This window comes from Narcine bancroftii, chromosome 14 (genome assembly GCF_036971445.1).
Source record: "Narcine bancroftii isolate sNarBan1 chromosome 14, sNarBan1.hap1, whole genome shotgun sequence".
NCBI lineage: Eukaryota > Metazoa > Chordata > Chondrichthyes > Torpediniformes > Narcinidae > Narcine > Narcine bancroftii.
In genome coordinates this window covers 19,697,611-19,716,551 of record NC_091482.1, presented here as the reverse complement: position 1 = coordinate 19,716,551, position 18,941 = coordinate 19,697,611, and the positions used below count along the sequence as shown (strand labels likewise).

Below are 18,941 nucleotides of genomic sequence, written 5' to 3'. Positions count from 1 at the left end.
TTGAAAAGGAGGCCCAGGCGATTGTGGAAGCGGTCCACCACTGGCGCCACTACCTGGCCGGCAGGAGATTTACCCTCCTCATGGACCAGTGGGCAATGGCGTTCATATTTAACACTACCCACAAGAGCAAGATCAAGAACGACAAAATCCTGTGCTGGAGAGTCGAGCTGGCAACTTACAGCTACGACATCCAGTACCACCCCGGGAAGTTTAACGACTCCCCCGATGCCCTCTCTCGTGCCTGCGTGTCTATGCACAACGACAGGCTGCAGGCCTTGCCATCCGGGTGTCACCAGGTTGTACCACTTCATTAAGTCCCAGAACCTGCCGTACACCATCAGGGACATGACTGAGGCCTTTCGGGTCTGCGCGGAGTGTAAACCCCGTTTCTACCACCCCCCCCACCCCAGGCCCATGTTGTAAAGGCTACTCGGCCGTTTGACCGTCTCCACATGGACTTCAAAGGGCCCCTGCCTTCCTTGAACCGAAATGCCTACTTCCTCATGGTAGTGGACGAGTACTCACCCTTCCCTTTTGCTATCCCTTGCCCAGACACCTCCTCGGCATCAGGGCCCTGGGGCAGATCTTCACCATGTTTGGCTACCCCGCCTTCAACCACATCAACCAGGGGGCTAGTTTCATGAGTGACGAGCTGTGCCAGTACCTGATGGCAAGGGGAATCGCCACCAGTTGCACGAAGAGCTATAACCCGAGAGGGAATGGGAAGTGGAATGCGTAAACAGGGTGGTCTGGAATGCAGTCCTCCTGGATCTCAGGTCAAAAGGGTTGGCCGTGGAGTATTGGCAGGATGCCCTGCCCGAGGCGCTCCATGCCATCCGGTCACAAACGAGACCCCTCACGAACGTCTCTTCTCATTCCCCAGGAACTCGGCGACTGGAATGGCTCACGACCCCGGGACCAGTGCTCCTGCGTAAACATGCACGTACACACAAGGCCGAAGCCCTGGTCGAGCAGGTCTTCCTCCTACATGCAAACCACAACTACGCCTACGTTAGGTTCGGCAGTGGCAGGGAGGACACTGTCTCAACCAGGGACCTGGCACCAGCAGGAGCACCCACCACACCACGCCACTCTCCAACCCAGGACGATGCTGACTGGACATACATCCCCGTCCCCAGGCAGCTATGGGGCATGCAGGACCTCCTTGACCACCAGGAGCCCGCTTCAGCCCTGGGAAACGAACCTGCCCCCCCTCCCATCCAATACAACCGTCATACGTTGACCCTGGCCCCCCCCCCCCCCCCCGGTGCGTGGCACCCTCCCCGCTGCGTGGCACCACACCTCCCTGCCGCCAGCCACCCCACTTCCCCTCTGACCAGTGACCAGGAGCCAGTCCTACGACGGTCACAGAGCCCCCGGCGGCCGCCGGACCGTCTCAACCTGTAAATATTGTATGTGTATAGTGGGTACGATTCCTTGTTACTGCGCGCCTCTCATCCACGCCACCCCTCCCTCCCCGGGACAATTTTAAAGAAGGGGGTGAATGTGGTGGTACACCACCGGCCTACTGCAGGGCGCAACCTCTGTACCTGCAGGAGTGTAAGGGGACAGGACAACACCTGGCCGGCTGTCAATCAGTCGGCCTGAAGGGATCAAGCCCCACCCGGTCAGGTGTCACCCTCTGGGATATAAGCTGCACTGGCATCCCGAAGCTCACTCAGAGTTACTGGAGCTACAGCCAGCCTGGCTCTGTGGAAATCTTTGTGGATTAAAGCCTGTTGTACAGTCTTTACCTTGTGTGTGTCTGATTCTGGCTAGCAGCGCACCACAATTAGTATGGATAAAGGATTAGATAAAGGCAGAGAGTGGGGATAAATGGGTGTTTCTCTAGTTGGTGTGCTGTGGGGATTGCTGCTGAGCTCACAACAATCAAATTCCTTTCGTCTACCTTTTGTCTCGAACAAGCTTTCTATTATCCATCCCTCCCGCAACTTCTCCACAACTTAAAACCAACCGCCCCCTCCCTTCCCAGTTCTGATAAAAGCCCTTGACCTGAAACATTAACCCCGTTCCTCTTCCCATTGATGCTGCCTGATTTGATGAGTCTTTCCACCATTTTCTCTTTTCTATATGGGGACTGGCTAGTGCAAAAAATACAAACAAAGAAACAATGTAGTGGCCATTGAACTGACACCAAACAAGAAAGACAATTGACAATGGCAGTAAAACTATTTAGATTGTACAGCAAACTTGTCAAGGGGATACTCATGTTATCAAAACCCAGCTAACAGTGCAGATCCAGTTAATGATGTCACTTAAACAGTGGGAGCAAAATACATGGTGAAGGCCATGAAAAGCTAATTCTCGACAAGGAGCAAGCAGGACATGCTCTTGTCCTAGATCCCCAGTTAACAGAGAAAGTTCCTGCTTCATCCCAAATTGATGCCTCCAATATTAGCTATAGTTTATGGTGCAAAGTGAACAGATGTTTTATGCTTGGTATTAGAAGTGAGCAAAGAGAACAGCATGGGTTCACGAAAGAGGAAATGTCTCTCAGTACTGTTGTATGCAAAATCTAAATAAGATAGCTAGTGCATCTGCATTAAAGTGATATTTCTCATGAGAATGCCCTGTTTTGCATAGGTTTGCAGTAGTTCTTTGTTGTAAAATTTAAATTAACTCAAAATTCTCTAAGCAGCATGTAATTTTATTTGAAAGCTATAAAGGCATCTTAAAGAACAATTATTACATTCTGAACAAGAGGGACTTGCTCTAGAGAGGGTTATACTGTTTATTAGCTTCTAAATTAATAACAGAAATTGCAAAGTTTTGTGATCAAATAAGAAAGTGAGTACTATTGGGCAACGGTGCAGACAAGAGATGATTTTCTAGTTCTAATGAAATATAAACAGAACCAGGAAAGAACAGGCACACTTAAATAACCAAGAGCTAATGAAAGAAGATGATTTTATCAGCCAAATCAAAGACTACGGACTGGTTGGGAAGGGCAAACATGGACCATAGTCACACAGGATGTTACCGATGCTATTGACTCTTCTCAAGCCGATCGCTGCAGTTTATGACTTCTGAAAAGTTGGATCATACAGTAATCTAAGCCAAAGAAACAGTCGAGAACAAAAATGCAATGCTTCAGTTCAGTCTGTGAGTTACTTGATTGCACACACACTGTGCAAGTCAGAAATAAAATAATTGGACCAATCTCGGGAAGGACCTGAAAAAGATATGGTGGCAGATTTGAATTCATTTCAATCACTTTATTGAACTTGTTACAGAGGCAGTCTTCCAACACAGAAACAGGATTTTCATCCATGTCTATCAAGCAGTCTATTCAAGTGAGATCCATTTGCCTGTGTTTGGTCCACAGCCCTCTAAACCTTTCAACTCTAAATGTCTTTCAAATGTTACAGTTGTACCTGCCTCTACCATTGTCTCTGGGTCCAGATACCTACCACCTTCTGTGTGAAAAAATGGCCCCTCAGGTCCCTTTTAAATCTTATCTCTCACATTAAATGTATGCCTTAGGGTTCCCCCTATCATGGTAAAAAAAAAGACCATGATTACGAACTTATCTACACATCCTGATGATTTTATAGATATTTTGAGGGGGACATACCCCCCTCAGTCTCATACACTCCCAGGAGAAAAGTTCCAATCTATCCAATTTCTCCTTATCTCTCAAGCCTAATGACATTCCCCTGAACACTGCCTTCACTCCCTTCATCTTCACAATATCTTTCTTAAACCTGGGTTAGCAGAATTGCACACAATCGTTTAAGGGTGGCCTGATCAACATCTTGTCCAGATCTAATATGATGCCCCAGATCCTGTACTCAATGAAGGCAAGCATGTCAAGCTTGTCTATCTGTGTCACCAGTTTCATGAAACTATTCTACCTGGACCCTCAGTCTCTCTGCTCTACAACACTCCTTAGGCCTAACATTTACTGCTCTTGTTTAACCTACCAAAGTGCAACATCTCTCATTTGTCCCAGTTACTAACAACAGGAATCCACTATATTCAAACTGTGTGTGTGTGCGCGTGCGTGAGTGTGCGCGCACCCACGTGCACCATGGTCCAGAGAAATGCTGTTGGTCTGGATGTAAATATACAATTTGATGATAATAAACTCGAACTTCTACAAAACAATTTAAAATTGATTTTTTTTGGCTTTGTCCAGCTGCGCAACATTAATACTTCATTACAACATCTATCAAAGTAATCTGAACACTAGAGTTATATTTGGAGATTTTGTAGGGCCACATTAAAAGTTAGATCTTGTTAAAATATATATGAATTAAAAATCTAAGTTATTGGAAAAGGAACCTTGCAGAATGTTCACTTAAGTAAAAACTTGTGAAAGAATGTATGCGTACGTGATAAATAAAATATAGATTTACCCAGCACAAATTAAACCTATTTCAAAATACTGAACCCAAATAATAACCATCTCTGTGTCATGCTTTAGAAAACCATAAAGGACTGGACTGAAACCAGAGCCATCAGAAGCCTTAACACTGCATATCCTGTTTAGTTATGTCTCTACAAGGGATCAGCATGGGTACACCAAACACTCAATAAGTTCAGCAAACACATAGACAAAGAAGATCCCAGAACAGATTTGCTGTTTAATCTGAGTTAACTTGCCTGGTGACCATGCAAAACGGAGCTTTTCACTGTACACATCACAATCATCAATTCAGTTCAAAGAGTTGATTTCACAGTGAATTGGGATAAGGCTATTTACTTCAGGACCCCTGGAATAGGGAGAGACTCATGTACGTGGATGACCAAGGCTTGGTATAGAATCAGTGCAGGAAGAAAAAGATTGAAGATTAAACTGAAGGAAAAAGAATGGAGGTCAGTCAGGGCAACAAGTGCAGAAAAAGCAAATTGAGTTTCAACATCAGCTGAATTGAAGTAAAGAAAGAAACAGGCAAGCTTAAATCAACAATTTTTGCAATCGAGCCTGGAAGCTCAGTCGAGGTCCTGTCTTCAAAATGCAGAAGTTGAACAAAAAAACCCCAGTTATTTATCTCAACAAAATGAAGGGCAAGTGATGCCATGGCATGGACCAAACATCTTTGGATTAAGATTGTGCCCCTTTAATCTGTAATAAAATAATACAACTTCATACTTTTGCCATCAGCAGTTTTTATTCCCCCCACATCCTTCAAAAGCCAGGAAGCTCCTTGATCTTTTTCAAAAAAGAATCTTCCAAAGATTTTTCCAAATCTTTCTTCTCAAAATATTATTTCAAATTAATTTTTTTTTTGTTTGGTCAAATCAAATACAAGATACGTCAACCATGAGCTAGGTTATGGATCTTAAAATCACAAGTTCGTCACTACAAACTGGCTGACAGAATTTTATATATTGATTCCTCACACACATTCATTCCTGCAAAGTGAACTTCTAAACCCATCTCAGTCATTAAAGATTTCATAATCAAAACACCATATTGCAATTTCTGTACAATTTTGAACTGAAATATCATTTATTTTTCATTTAATTTGGAGAAACCAATTGTCAAAAGTTGCAATTTTTTTAAGCCTTTCTTTAAACTGTTAAACAATCCTTAAAAATAATGATAAGAAATCCTGAATTGCTAAATGTCAAACAAATTATTTCTGCAGCAAATACAGCTCATTATTTTTACTGCTGGAGTCCTATCTGGCTAAAAATAGAATCAGGTTTGGGGATTCCCTCCATCATTAAAACCCTGGAACTACCTCAACGGCTTGAAAATTAGGGGAAATCCAAATCGTGAAATGTCCTGCCCATGTGAAAATGTCTACATACATCATAATTAAGAGAGCAGTAATTGTTGGTTGGCAGGGTACAAGTCAATGACAAAAGTATTAACTGTAACAATGAACATGGTCTTCACTAAGTGATTCAGAGATGTGCCAAAGGACTTGTTTCTGTGCTCTAATGTTCTATATTACTCAAAAAGTCTGAAACGTATTTCATCTTTTTGTCACCCGAGTAATGTTTCACAATGTCAGGGCCAACTGTTGATTGCTGGCTCATCTTTGCGATACACACCACCTTAATTGCTTGTGTATTCCATTGTTCCACATTTCTTTTAGTTAATTTTCAAGGGTGATTCAATAACCTACTTATATTTCAGAGTGAGTAATTGAACCTTTGCTGGAAATGTGACTCATGAACGATGATTCTCTTTGGTCTCTGTTCAGCAGTGTAGAGAATGTGAGAAATCCCGGCTGAATGGAATGGACTCCTTCAAAGTTTCTAACATTCAGGCAGTCTTCAAATTAGTACAGCAAGGAAAACCTCCACTATTACCCCCGCCTTCATTGGACAGCATTTTATGCTTAAACAAAAAATCTTACTAAATAAAGCTACTTAAATATTAGAAATTGTATTTTTGCTGCAACAGTATCCTTGTGAGAAAGGTAAAATAAATATTTTTAAATAAAAGATATTTTTTCTACTCTCATTGCACTACTTTTTTTCCTGTTGTCTTTCTAGTCCCATTGTTCATTTGGGAGGTAAAAGCAACACTGACTTCGATCTCAAGCAAATAATGAGATGTTGGAGGAACTCAGCAGGTCAAATTTGCAGATGACACAGATTAGGGGAACACTTTCACCAAACCCCTTCGCTCTGTGTAAGCTTGAATCCCAAAAATGGTGAAGGGAATTAAAATGGTTGGAACACTTTCCAAGCTTATAGAAGGATCTGGACCAGCTACAAAATTTGGCTGAAAAAATGGCAGATGGAATTTAAGGCGGACAAGTGCGAGGTGTCACATTTTGGAAGGACAAACCAAGGTAGGCCATACACTTTAAATGGTAGTGCACTGAGGGTGTGGTAGAACAGAGGGATCTGGGAATTCAGATATATAATTCCCTGAAAGTGGTGTCACAGGTAGATAGGATTGTAAAGAAAGCTTTTGGCATATTGGCCTTCAAAAACCAAAGTACTGAGTATAGGAATTGGGATGTTATGGTAAGGTTATATAAGACCTTACCATAAGAAAAGGTACAAGGACTGCCTAAAGAAATCTCTTGGTGCCTGCCACATTGACCACCGCCAGTGGGCTGATATCGCCTCAAACCGTGCATCTTGGCGCCTCACAGTTTGGCGGGCAGCAACCTCCTTTGAAGAAGACCGCAGAGCCCACCTCACTGACAAAAGACAAAGGAGGAAAAACCCAACACCCAACCCCAACCAACCAATTTTCCCCTGCAGCCACTGCAACCGTGTCTGCCTGTCCCGCATCGGACTTGTCAGCCACAAACGAGCCTGCAGCTGACGTGGACTTTTACCCCCTCCATAAATCTTCGTCCGCGAAGCCAAGCCGAAGAAGATATAAGACATTGGTGAGGCCAGATCTGGAGGACTGTTTGCATTTTTGGTGACCTAACTACAGGAAAGATATCAATAAGATTAAAAGAGGGCAGAGAAGATTTACTAGGATGTTGCCAGAACTTGAGACACTGAGTTACAGGGAAAGGTTAAACAGGTTTGAACTTTATTCTTTGGAGAGTAGAAAATTGAGGGGAGGTTTGATAGAAGTATACAAAATTATGAGGGGTATAGACAGAGTAAATGCAAGTAGGCTTTTTCCACTGAGGTTAGGTGAGATATGGGTTAAGGGTGAAAGGGGAAAAGTTTAGGGGGAACATTAGGCAGAACTTCTTCACACAGAGAGTAGTGGGAGTGTAGAATGAGCTGCCAGCTGAAGGGGTGAATGTGAGCTTAATTTTAAAATTTATGAAGAATTTGGACAGGCACATGGATGGGAGGGTGATGGACTGGATGCAGATCAGTGGGTTTTGGCAGATTAATAATTTGGCACAGGTAAGATGGGCCAAAGGGCCTGTTTTCTGTGCAGTAACATTCTATGATTCTTTTGCAGTAGTGGTTAGGCAACCTTTTGCGACAGGATACATTATTGAGACTAAAGTAGGAAGGGGTGATGTTAAATATATTTGGGGAAAGAAGTTGGGGAGGAACCAAGAGGGGAAATGAAGAGAAGGTGGGAGAGGTGGAGGACAAGTGGATGGAGAGACCACTGGGAAAGGAGGGGAAAAGTTAAAAAGAAAAGTATGAACAGGAATAGGTAAAAGAATAGATGGGACCAGTTTAACAGATAGAAAATTAGAATAATCAATGTTCATGCTGTTGAGTCCAAGGCCGACCAGGATGAATGCTTTTCCTCAGGTTTACAGTTGGCTTACCTTAGCAAAGGATGAGGCTTAGGACAGACATAAAAATGGTGAAGGGAATTAAAATGGTTGGCTACTGGGATTCAAGCTTACACAGAGCGAAGGGGTTTGGTGAAGTGGTCATCCAATTTGTAGAGGAGGTCAAACCAAGTAGATGAAGGTGGATATCTATTTATCTGCCAAGTAACAAGGCCATGACTTCACAATCAAGGGAGCAAAAGTGAACATGGACATCGGAATTACGTTAGTTATTACCATCTTTAACAAAGTCACATTTGCAGTGTGCTTTGGACAAGATAAATATCTCCCAATCTTTTGAATTGGGTGATTTTTGCAGAAGACCTGCTTCTGGTTTACTTGGGAATTTTGGGATGTTAGTTTGGGAATCAGAATTATCATGAAGTTCACTGTTTCGCGGCAGCATTCACAGGGCAAACATTCGTATAAAACCACCTTACAACAATAAAGAAAAATAGTGCATGGAAACTCCAAGTAAGGCAGTGTCTTTGGATCATTGATCCAAAGTGTGATTGTCCAAGTGTGATTCATTTGATAGTTGCTTGGCATCAGGTGCATATTTCTGTATAAAACCTGCGCCGATTAGTTATATAAACAAGGAGTAAACCCCAAAATTGATTAGCAAGAAGAGATGAATTTAAGGACCCCCCCAATGTTCCGTGGACGGTTTGCTTTCTGTTGGGTTTAACTTTTATTGGTCACTTTGTTGTCCAGCAGTGTGGCTGGGTATCCCATAACCTGCAGCAGCCTTCCTTTGTAATTCTCAGTGCAAGGCCTGTTTCCGCTCTGTAAATGGTTATATGGTTAAGGCTTGCTCTGACGACGTGAACACCCTACGACTCACAATGATGTGTGGCTTCATCAATGGAGGCATCTCATTCTTTATCAGCCTGGTCACTTGATACCTTCGATGGATGAGTGGCAGTTCTTAAATTACTCCAGAAAAATTGGATTTTAAGTAGAATTTCAACAGTAATCCTCAGGTATCTGTTAAGCAACTCTAGCAAATTTAAATGATGGCAATTATGTGCAAAACCCAAACTCTCAAGTAAACACATCACATAATTGATTTGGAGACTTATCTCACCATTTCATTTGAATAATTCCCTTGTTTAATTGGTATGATGATTTTCAGAAAGAGAATGACTAATTATTATTCAGGAATCAATCAACAGATGTTATTACTTCTAACACATTTTATTACTTCTGGGGAAATTCCTTGCATTTTCTTCAGACTTCTCTCGAAAGAGAAATAATTCCACATTAGTCGTGATCCCGTTTGCTCCGACTTTGGCAAGCTGTCCCTTTGCAAGAGCACAATGTTGCTCACTATACGCCAGGGGTGGCAAAGCCACAGCTCGCGAACCACGGCCGGCTCTTTGACACATAATGTGTGGCTCGTGAAAATACGTTGGCTGAGACAGGAATCATATGAGGCGGTGTTCACAATGGTAGGTGGGCGTGGCTTGCGATTGCGTGAATGTGGCACGTGTGGGTGGCTGTGTTGTGGACAGTGAAATTAGCGGAGTGTTTCTGTGATCCAGGCTGCACACCCTCCAGAGCTCCCGACACCTCAAATGCGTACTCTTTGATTATTGAAACTAATAAAAATTAGCAGTTTAAAAACTACAGACATGAATAAATATTATTACGTACACAGATTTCTTAATATTCAAATGAACATTTTGTCAAAAATATGTAAGAGTTAAAACATGTATGTAATATTCTTTCATGTCTTGCAGCTCTCAAACATCTGAAGCTTATCATATGTGGCTCTTATGTTAAGCAAGTTTGGCCACCCCTGCTATATGTGGTGGTGAGGAAAATCTACCAGCGTTCATGTCAAATGTGGCTTACGTGCTGTATTCCCACAGACCATTCCAGTCCATTGGAAATTTGATTTGGTATTAAAAGCTTTAAAGTAAATTAACTTAAGAGGGCTTAACTCTAATCACATATGGTCAGCCTGATGCAGAAAACATTCTGAAATGTTTATCTGATTTTTACAAAAAAGATATTGGTATAACTGAATTAGTTGAGTGTGTTAATGTTTAATGAATCTGGTTTCTTTACATGGGTCCTGAATACGTTAATGCCAAACAGACTGTGTATGAGGCAGGCCTGGGAAATTTGCCAAGTCCTCCCTTCCTATGGCTCCCTTTGAAAATACCCCAGATATAGGGCTCTTCAATATGTTGGTAGCAAAACTAGCCAGTTAAAAATGTGACAGCATGCTGAAGTAAAAGTGATAGACACAAATGAATTCCTAAACCGGACGCAGACCGGGAGATGACTTTGTTGATCATCTTTGCTCTGTTCGCTGCAACAGCACGGATCTCCTAGTGGCCAATCACTTCCATTTCACCCCCCATTATCAGACTGACATGTCTGTCCATTGCCTCATGCACTGCCAAGTTGAGGCTGCACGCAAATTGGAGTAAAAGCACCTTAAATTTCATCCTGGCAATCTCCAACCAAATGGCATTAATATCAACCTCCAATTTCCATGAACCCGCTCTCTTTCCCCTCCCCTTGGGCTCCCATCCTCTAGCTCCCCACCCTCTTCCCTTTCTTCTCCTATCAGAGAACTATCTTTATTAGCCCTCTGCCCTCTCCTCAATCACTTCTCAGCTTCTTTCTTTTCTAGCTTCCCACCTGTATCCACTCATTAACTCTGACTGTGCTCCTTCCCCTCTCCTCCCCCATCTTATTTATTCAGAGGCCTGCCTAATTTTTCAGCCCTCCTTGGGCACAGCTTTTGGCGTGAGAAGATGGAGGACAATTAAACCAAGTAAAACCCCTGGTATCCGGCGCCTGTGGCTATGGGGGATGCCAGATAAGTGAATGTTATGGTTACTTGAGATTGGCTGTTGTGAACTGGGTGAGGCACACATATTTTAAACTTCCAATTTTTCTCGTTTTTTTTTGCTGGTTGCTTGAATTCTGGATAACAGGGGTTTTACAGTTTAAACATTAAATTATACCTCCAAATAGTGACAGCACCAGTCAAGATACAGGCTGATTATAGCATGACATGTTCATGCAAGGAGAGTCCATTATAACTAAGAGTAGAAAGTATTGAGGGGGACTTGGTGCAAACGTAAGATTTATTAGAAACATGTTATTTTCTCAAGCATTTTTTTCATTTCAACTATCACAACTCAGCAGTTGATTCAAAAATTAAGATGAAATACATAATGACATTATAATACACTGAGATTTTATTCATTTCATATTCCCTTTGTGATCAGCAGTGGTTTCTGACATTTACCTCTTGACGCAACCTGGCAAGATCTGAGATTCTATATCATTGCTAATGTCTACGGATACATGAATGGTTTTATGCTTTAGAAAGGAAGATTCTCTGCTCAAGAAACTTTCATCAAGTCAAAGAGCATGGAAACAGTCCCTTCGGCCAAAATGTCCCACCCAGACTAGAACCACCTGCTCGCATTGGACCCATATTGTTCCGCTCAAGCTCTCCAATCCATGCAGCTATAGATTTTTTTGAAACATTGCAGTAGTATTTGCCCCAACCAGTTCCTCAGGCAGCCCATTCCATAGACACACCACCCTTTGTGTGTGTAAAAAAAAGTTTAGCTCTCAGGTTCTTGTTAGATCTCTCCCCCCACACCCCGCGCCCCCCCCCCAACTCACCTTAAACCCATGTTCTCTGGTTACTGGTGCCCCTACTCTGGGAAAAAGACTCTGCATTCACCCAATTTATTTCTCTCAGTATATCTCCATGAGATTACCCTTCATCCTTCAGCTCTACAGGGCATATTCATTGCATAATATTTAATACTTCTCAATTCATTGTAAATTATTTCATGTTAAAGAAAATACCAAATGGTATCAAAATGCCAATATTTGTAGTAGGATTCTTAAGAATAAATAATAGTCCTTTCAATTATTTTGCTTCTGCATTCCAATATATATATTTTGGTGTTAATAAATTAGTTTATATTATCTACAATGGGCGCTCAAATTAATGCCCTGCCCTCTACCACGTTTTTATTGTCAGTATTATCTAAAGTGCAGAAATTATGACTGAGCTATTTTTTCAGAGCTTTATCCGATGTGCATGCATTGCACAAATTCATTGTGGCACTTTTATTGGTAATTCTTGTATCTTGAGGCTTCACAAGAAGAACACATCAGCTCCAGACCTTGCATTGCAACACAGTATTAGACCTGTATTGATATAAATCCTACTTTTATAAACAGCCTGGTATTATGGGGGTTTGTATCCACTTAAGCATCACTGTTGGGCGTAGGCTTTGAAGAAACCATTTTAAAAAAACATGAATAATGTAGTTCATGGAATTATTTCAATTTCCCCTTGTGGGTTCAGCTGCCCGTGATCATGGGTTTACATTGTGACTGTTAATTAGCCCTGACAGTCAAAACTTCTACATACAATCAAATTTACATTAGAACACTAAAACTAAAGGTCAAATGCTTTCTCCTTTTATGTGAAAGAACTTTCAAAAGTTGCAAGTGCTCAGTCTTCACACCCTGAAGTGAATAGAACTCTCAAAAATTGGAACTGCAGGTGTTCTCACAATGGAGATATATCTCTTGCAGGGATAGCTGTCATATTCAAAATATTTATTAACACATTAATTTAATGTGTGCCCCTGTAAGGCAAGATGAAATTAAGACACGACATCTGCAAAAGTAGATTGGTGACAGACAGGGAGGAATTGCCTGGAATTGGGAATAGATACATTTAAGGAATGCCAGAGGGAAAGAAGGATGGAAGAAGAAATGAGAATTCAGTTACCATTGTCAACAATTAATATTGATATCAACACTCAGAAAAGAGACTGAAGGACTCAATTTATTATTCTACAGAAGAAAATAATGGAAACTGCACAATGCTCATCTGGTCTATAATGTGTCTAAATGTTTTTCACTACAGTACAACTCCAATTATCTGAAATTCTCATTTATCCGCAAGTGGTCGGAGGAGTATCTTTGTCATGGCATTTTTTTTTCAAGGAGAGTGGCCTCCCAGGCATTTGCTTTTCCCTGATGCTGGCAATGCTAGAGTGGCTCCAGTTTCATGGGGGATTGTGGATAACCAAGGAGGCCAAATGATCCCGCATTGAGCCGCCACTGCCCTGAGTTGGCCCGTGAGGCGCTGGAGTGGCCCCGAAGCCAGAAGAGCCCCTGCCAGAATGAGCCCACGGGGAGACAGGAGCACCCCGACTCGCCAGTAAGTGTTCTACTGGCCTGGGAAACATCCCTGTGGATCGGCGGCAGCAGTGGGGACATGTTGGGGATGCCAGCATTTTTTTTGGTGAGAATTAAACATTATTTTAATGTGTAAAATGCCTTCCCTTGTTTAAACATTGATACAAGTGATTTGCTGTTACTACTGGGCTATTTTTAAAAAAATGACCGTTATCCAAAAAATTCAGAGATCCAAAATAGATCTGGACCCAACCATTTCAGATAATCGGAGTTGTACTGTACTTCTAAAATTATATATATCATTTCTGAATTAAGTATTCATTTTAGATCAGAAATCAGATTAGAATAAAAGAATTACACAGTGAAAATTGCTATTAAAAATATTTTGCATTTGTTTCAAAATGTTTGCACTGATTTACTGGGTCCACTAGAAGAAGGCTAGTTATTTTCTATCATGCGAAACCCAAATGAGTCTGTGACTTCTCCATCATATTTCCTGCATGTGATTGTCAACAACGATTTGATCAAAGGATCGTAATTGATATCCTTTGTTGTTCACTCTCAGTAAAGCTCGTACATCACATGGGAAGTCGGAAATCGTCCTTAATTTAAAGGGTTTTTCCTGGGGCATAGATTCTGTTTTCACTGACATCCCTACAAAAGATTTACCTGTGCCACCCTTTCTTTGGCAGACAAATTTTTTAAAAAGTCACACTAACTCTGAGCTAGTTTTTAGATATGTGGCCCTGATAGTCACTTTGGAGGAGGCCAATCTGATCAGACAACTTCATCATGTGACAAGTCCCCTTACTCAACCCTGATGAAGGATCTTGAGCCAAAACATCCATTGCTTTTTATACTCAATTGGATAATAATTTCACAAATTTGGTGCACAACAGATATTCCAATGGAACACAGATTGGTTTGAACTGAACTGGAGTCTTGTGTGGCTGAAGAGGTTACAGTAGTGCTGGAGGAGAATCTACTGTCACTCAACGACTCTGATACAACTCTCTTTTGCTTCTCTTTTTCTGACTATAAGGGGCGCCGGGCAATGCTAATGGCGAAACTTGACTAAAGGCAATTTCATGCAATATTACATCCCTGTTTTATTACATGACAATAAAATAGTATCTGATCTGACACAGTCCGTTTTCAATTGCCATTTCTGGTTTGAGGAGCAGAAGAGATCATCAGAACCAAACTGAGAACAAAGATACTGAAATTGTTTCAAACTAATTTAAACCATGCTCATGGCAAAGTTTCTATCTCTCAAATCATCCAGCCATGAGGGGAAAGAACGAGCACGAATCTTGTGATTCCCCTTGGAATTCTAACTCGATATTCCATCAGTGGCTGTGTCACAGTGCATTACTGAAGTTGCTTCACACAGACATTGGCTGTAAGTGGTTACATTTCTTTTTCCATACACCTAAAGGAACATCGGTAATGCATCATTAATTGTGCAACATTCCGGGGGCGAGACAATTTTTAGATTTAAACGTGGCCTGAAATTGCACAGGACCCCTGGAGTTAGAATGATTTTGAGAATGGCAGGGTGTTTTCAATAACTTTATCCTTTTGCAAGTTTGTTCCTACCACAAATACAATCTTTACACGAGTTATGATTTTTAAACGGAACTTCCGAGTTCAAGAAGCTCCAGATGAGTACACAATATAGTTTGTTACTTACGTTTTTACGTAAGGATCTGAGTAGCCATTTGCATCCATAGCTGCTAAATGCGCGCACCGTGCAATGCCAACAACAAGCCCAGTTTTCTGTGAGCTGTACTTCAAAGAAATGAGAATCCGACCACGCTCTTCCAATGACTTGTCTTCTGTTTTATCTATCTGTAAAGAGGCACAGTGTTAACTTAGTCATGTAATGGGCCAAGAATTTCATGCGCTCACTAATGGAGGTTGTAGATCATCAGTTTTCTTCTGCTGATATGTCCACATCGAACCTTCTCGGGAATATTCCCTTGCTTTCTGAAATGGTAGTTAGAGGCCAATGCTTCTCCCTTCTTTAAATGCATGCTCTGTATCCAGATTATAGTTTTTGATTGCATTATCACTGAAAATATAAAATTGTAGATCTTAGAACATCAGTTTGTCTTCTCCTGTAACTGGTTTTTGGAAAAGTGCACCAACAAGACTACATTGAAATGACATTTGTTGAGTGAATGGTGAAGAGTGAGATAGATCAACTAGTTGAGTGGTGTCACAACAACAACCTTAGCAAAACAAAAGAACTGACTGTGGTCTTCAGGAGAGGGAAATCAAGAGAAGATGAGGGGTCAGCAGTTGAAAAGCTTAAGAAATTCAAATTCAACATCTCTGAAGATCTGTCCTGAGGCCACCATGAAATCATGAGGAAGGCTTGTCTGTGGTTATACTTCGCGAAGAACTTGAGGAGATTTGGTATGTCACCAAAGACTCTACAGGTGGACCGCAGGGAGCATCCTAACTGGTGGCATCACTGTCTGGTAGAGAGGTGCCAACACACAGGACTGAAAATGACTAGAGAGATGTGAACTCAGCCAGTGCCACCATGGGCACCATTCTTCACTCCAATGAGGACATCCGCAAGAGGTGGTGTCTTACAAAAGCAACGTCCATTCTCAAGCGACCCCCGCCACCCAGGCCATGCCCTCTTCACACTGCTACCATCTGGAAGGAGGTATAAGGAGCCTGAAGATGAACACCCAGTGATACAAAAACGGCTTCTTCTCCTCTGGCATCAGATTTATGAATGAACAATGGACCACAGACACACACCTCACTTTCTCTTCTTTTGCACTAATTTTTTCATTTTTGAAAAATAATTTATAGAAGTATACATGTTGCAAAATTACCTGATCATTGAGATTTGCAGCTGGTGGAAGAACTTCGGTGAAGATTTAAAGGGACTGGATATTCAACAGGGAATATTGTATGGTTTGATACTTAACATGTCACGAACAATTTTGTTTATTTCTGCACTCAGTGGAAAATGACCGTTCTAGCAACTTGAATTGCATTAACATTCTTTTCATTTCAGTCGGTCATGTTGTCAGAGAGGGTAGTCAGTCAAGCACCCTGAATGTAGTAATGATGGAAAATTACACCATCCTTTGGCAACCTGAGAGGGTTTCTAGAAGAGATAAATTAAAGTAAATGGCATTTAACAATATGCAACAGTTTGCTGCAGGAAGCTTCATCTGACAGATGCTGGGAAAAATACAACGATGGAACCTGTGCAGTTTAGGGAGGTGGGGGCTAAATTGAATGTTTGCCATTTTTGTGCAGTTTCTCATGAACAATTTTACATTGGAAACATGGATTAATGCAAATACATGGTTTCTGCCTTATATGGGCAAGACCACTCAGGAAATGTCTCTTTTTACACTCTGTTCTTGTAAATTCAAAAAGTGCCCCTCAAAAAATACAATTAATGCATTGGCAAGGAAATATAAAAGGTTTTTCTTAAGAAAAACTAACGAAATATAATTGATCATTTATTTTTGAACAGGCAGTGTGCTTTCTGTTGAATCAAGACAGGGAGGGGGGTGGGGGGGTGCTAAATTAAAGCACAGCATGTGTAATAACAGACTGACATTCAATCTTAGACTGTGTCCAGTTGTCTTTTCTATGGATTGACAGCAAATACAAATTATTGCCCTTTTCACAGCTTTGTCAAGGGCTACTTTCACCCCATCTTTTCATCCCAGCCTGAAATTCTTCTCTGAAGGAATACATCTCCACATTGGTTTAAACAATACAGTTTCTCATCCATTCCACAATCAAATGGCATGTTGATGGAAGTTTCAAACCACTCCACCAGCAATAAATTAATATGCAGTTGTAATCAAAACATGTTGATGCCATAATCTCTGCACATTGACAATTTTTCTGGATCCTTTGTTTTAGGCTGTCTGTCTCCTTAAAGTATTTATGTTGCTACAATGGCAATGAAAGTCAACTAATTTATATGCTTCAACCTTGATAAAATTGTACAGCATTGGAACAGAAACTTTGCTCATGAGTATCTCAGTCACTCCTGACGTCTATTAATATAAAATCTGAAACTGAATGTGTTACTTCACTCTCTCAAATGCACAGTCATATCCATCTCTCAGCCATTTAGCCACCAAGTTTCAGATTTCATATCGATGACTATTAATTCTGACCATGAAACAAAAAGAAGTTTGTCACTAATACTAAGGAGTGGTCCAGTTAGCGTAGCGATTAACGCTATGCAGTTACAGCGCCAGCAATCGGGACCAAGGTTCGAATCCTGTGCTGTCTGTACAGAGTTTGTACATTCTCCCTGTCCAGAGGCATCGGTTTCCTCCCACCATTCAAAACATACTAGGGGTTGTAGGTTAATTGGATGCAATTGGCAGCAGGGGCTCGTGGGCCAAAATGGCCTGTTATCGTGCTTCATCTCTAAATTTTAAAACAAAATTAACTTCTTGGAACTATCTGAGATTTGTGGACATAATTAAATTATGGTTAGCTTTAGATCTAAAAGAATTGTTGAGCTTCCTAAGAAAATATGCTGGTAACATTTCAGAAACAAAAGCCTATAACTGTAAAGGGAATAACTTTAAGCTCGAAATCACAGCAGCATATCAATATTTATGAATATACGAACATTATAACATCAAAAAATATTTAGGATTCAATTACAAAAAAAGGAACTGCCCATTTCAAGTAGAAAAAAATATGTTGAGGAAGTGCAAAACCTTCCAATGGTTTATATACTGATAATCTCTAACAGGACAAAGAGACCAATCTTGTACTTTAGATGGGGAATTTTGACCTGAAAGGGAAATGAATGTTTGGTTGATTAAATAGCCACAAGGTTCCTTTTATTATGGCCTGCAATACAAACAGAATTAAAATTATAAACAGAATTAAAACTCACTGGCAGCTGTTTCTCCAGGCAAATGTTGAAATTCTTCGTTTGATTTGGCTTTAACCTTTTCAGAGGAATTCTGGTCTCACCAATAAATTCGTTATGGCGGAATTTATCTTCATCACAAACTGAAATCCTGCATCAATAAGATTGCAAGCATTACCAGCTTGGCCCCATGAAACTGGTGAATTAGTGAACATGGAAGAGGTAGAAATAAATGCTTGACAATTGCTTTGAAACTGATGAAGGGAATTGCAAAGAACAAACTCTGGAAAGAATCTATCCGGTACAATTATTAAACCAATGAAATCCTTTAATCATTAAAACTCAGGTAACAGAAACAGGAGCAGGTATTCACGGTGATTTTTGCACAGATTAACTTGATACTTTTTAAATTTCTTGTCAGATGTTGAGCATTTACAACTGGTTTTCCATAATAATGAAACAAATATCATGTTGATATTAACTTTGCTAACATTTTCCCTGGATTATAACAAAAGGTGGTGAACATCATGGAAACTTTGCTCTTCTCCATGGACACCATCTACATCTCCCACTAGGAAAGGCAGCCAACATTCTGCAGAACCCATCACATTCCAGACACTCTCTCTTCTCCCTCCTCTTCTCAGGGAGAAGAGCGAAGAGTG

The 18,941-nt window shown here is 41.1% G+C and overlaps 1 protein-coding gene across 1 annotated transcript in view; it reads right to left on the bottom strand.

Moving 5' to 3' along the window:
- Window positions 1-18,941, bottom strand: part of LOC138749173 (double C2-like domain-containing protein beta) — a 210,317-nt gene that overhangs the window by 24,027 nt on the left and 167,349 nt on the right. Inside the window, exons 5-6 of the mRNA XM_069910187.1 lie at window positions 18,304-18,430; window positions 15,088-15,245 (exon numbers count right to left, since the gene is read on the bottom strand). Of these exons, the coding sequence (XP_069766288.1) occupies window positions 15,088-15,245; window positions 18,304-18,430 (285 nt within the window). The remainder of the gene's footprint in view (window positions 1-15,087; window positions 15,246-18,303; window positions 18,431-18,941) is intronic.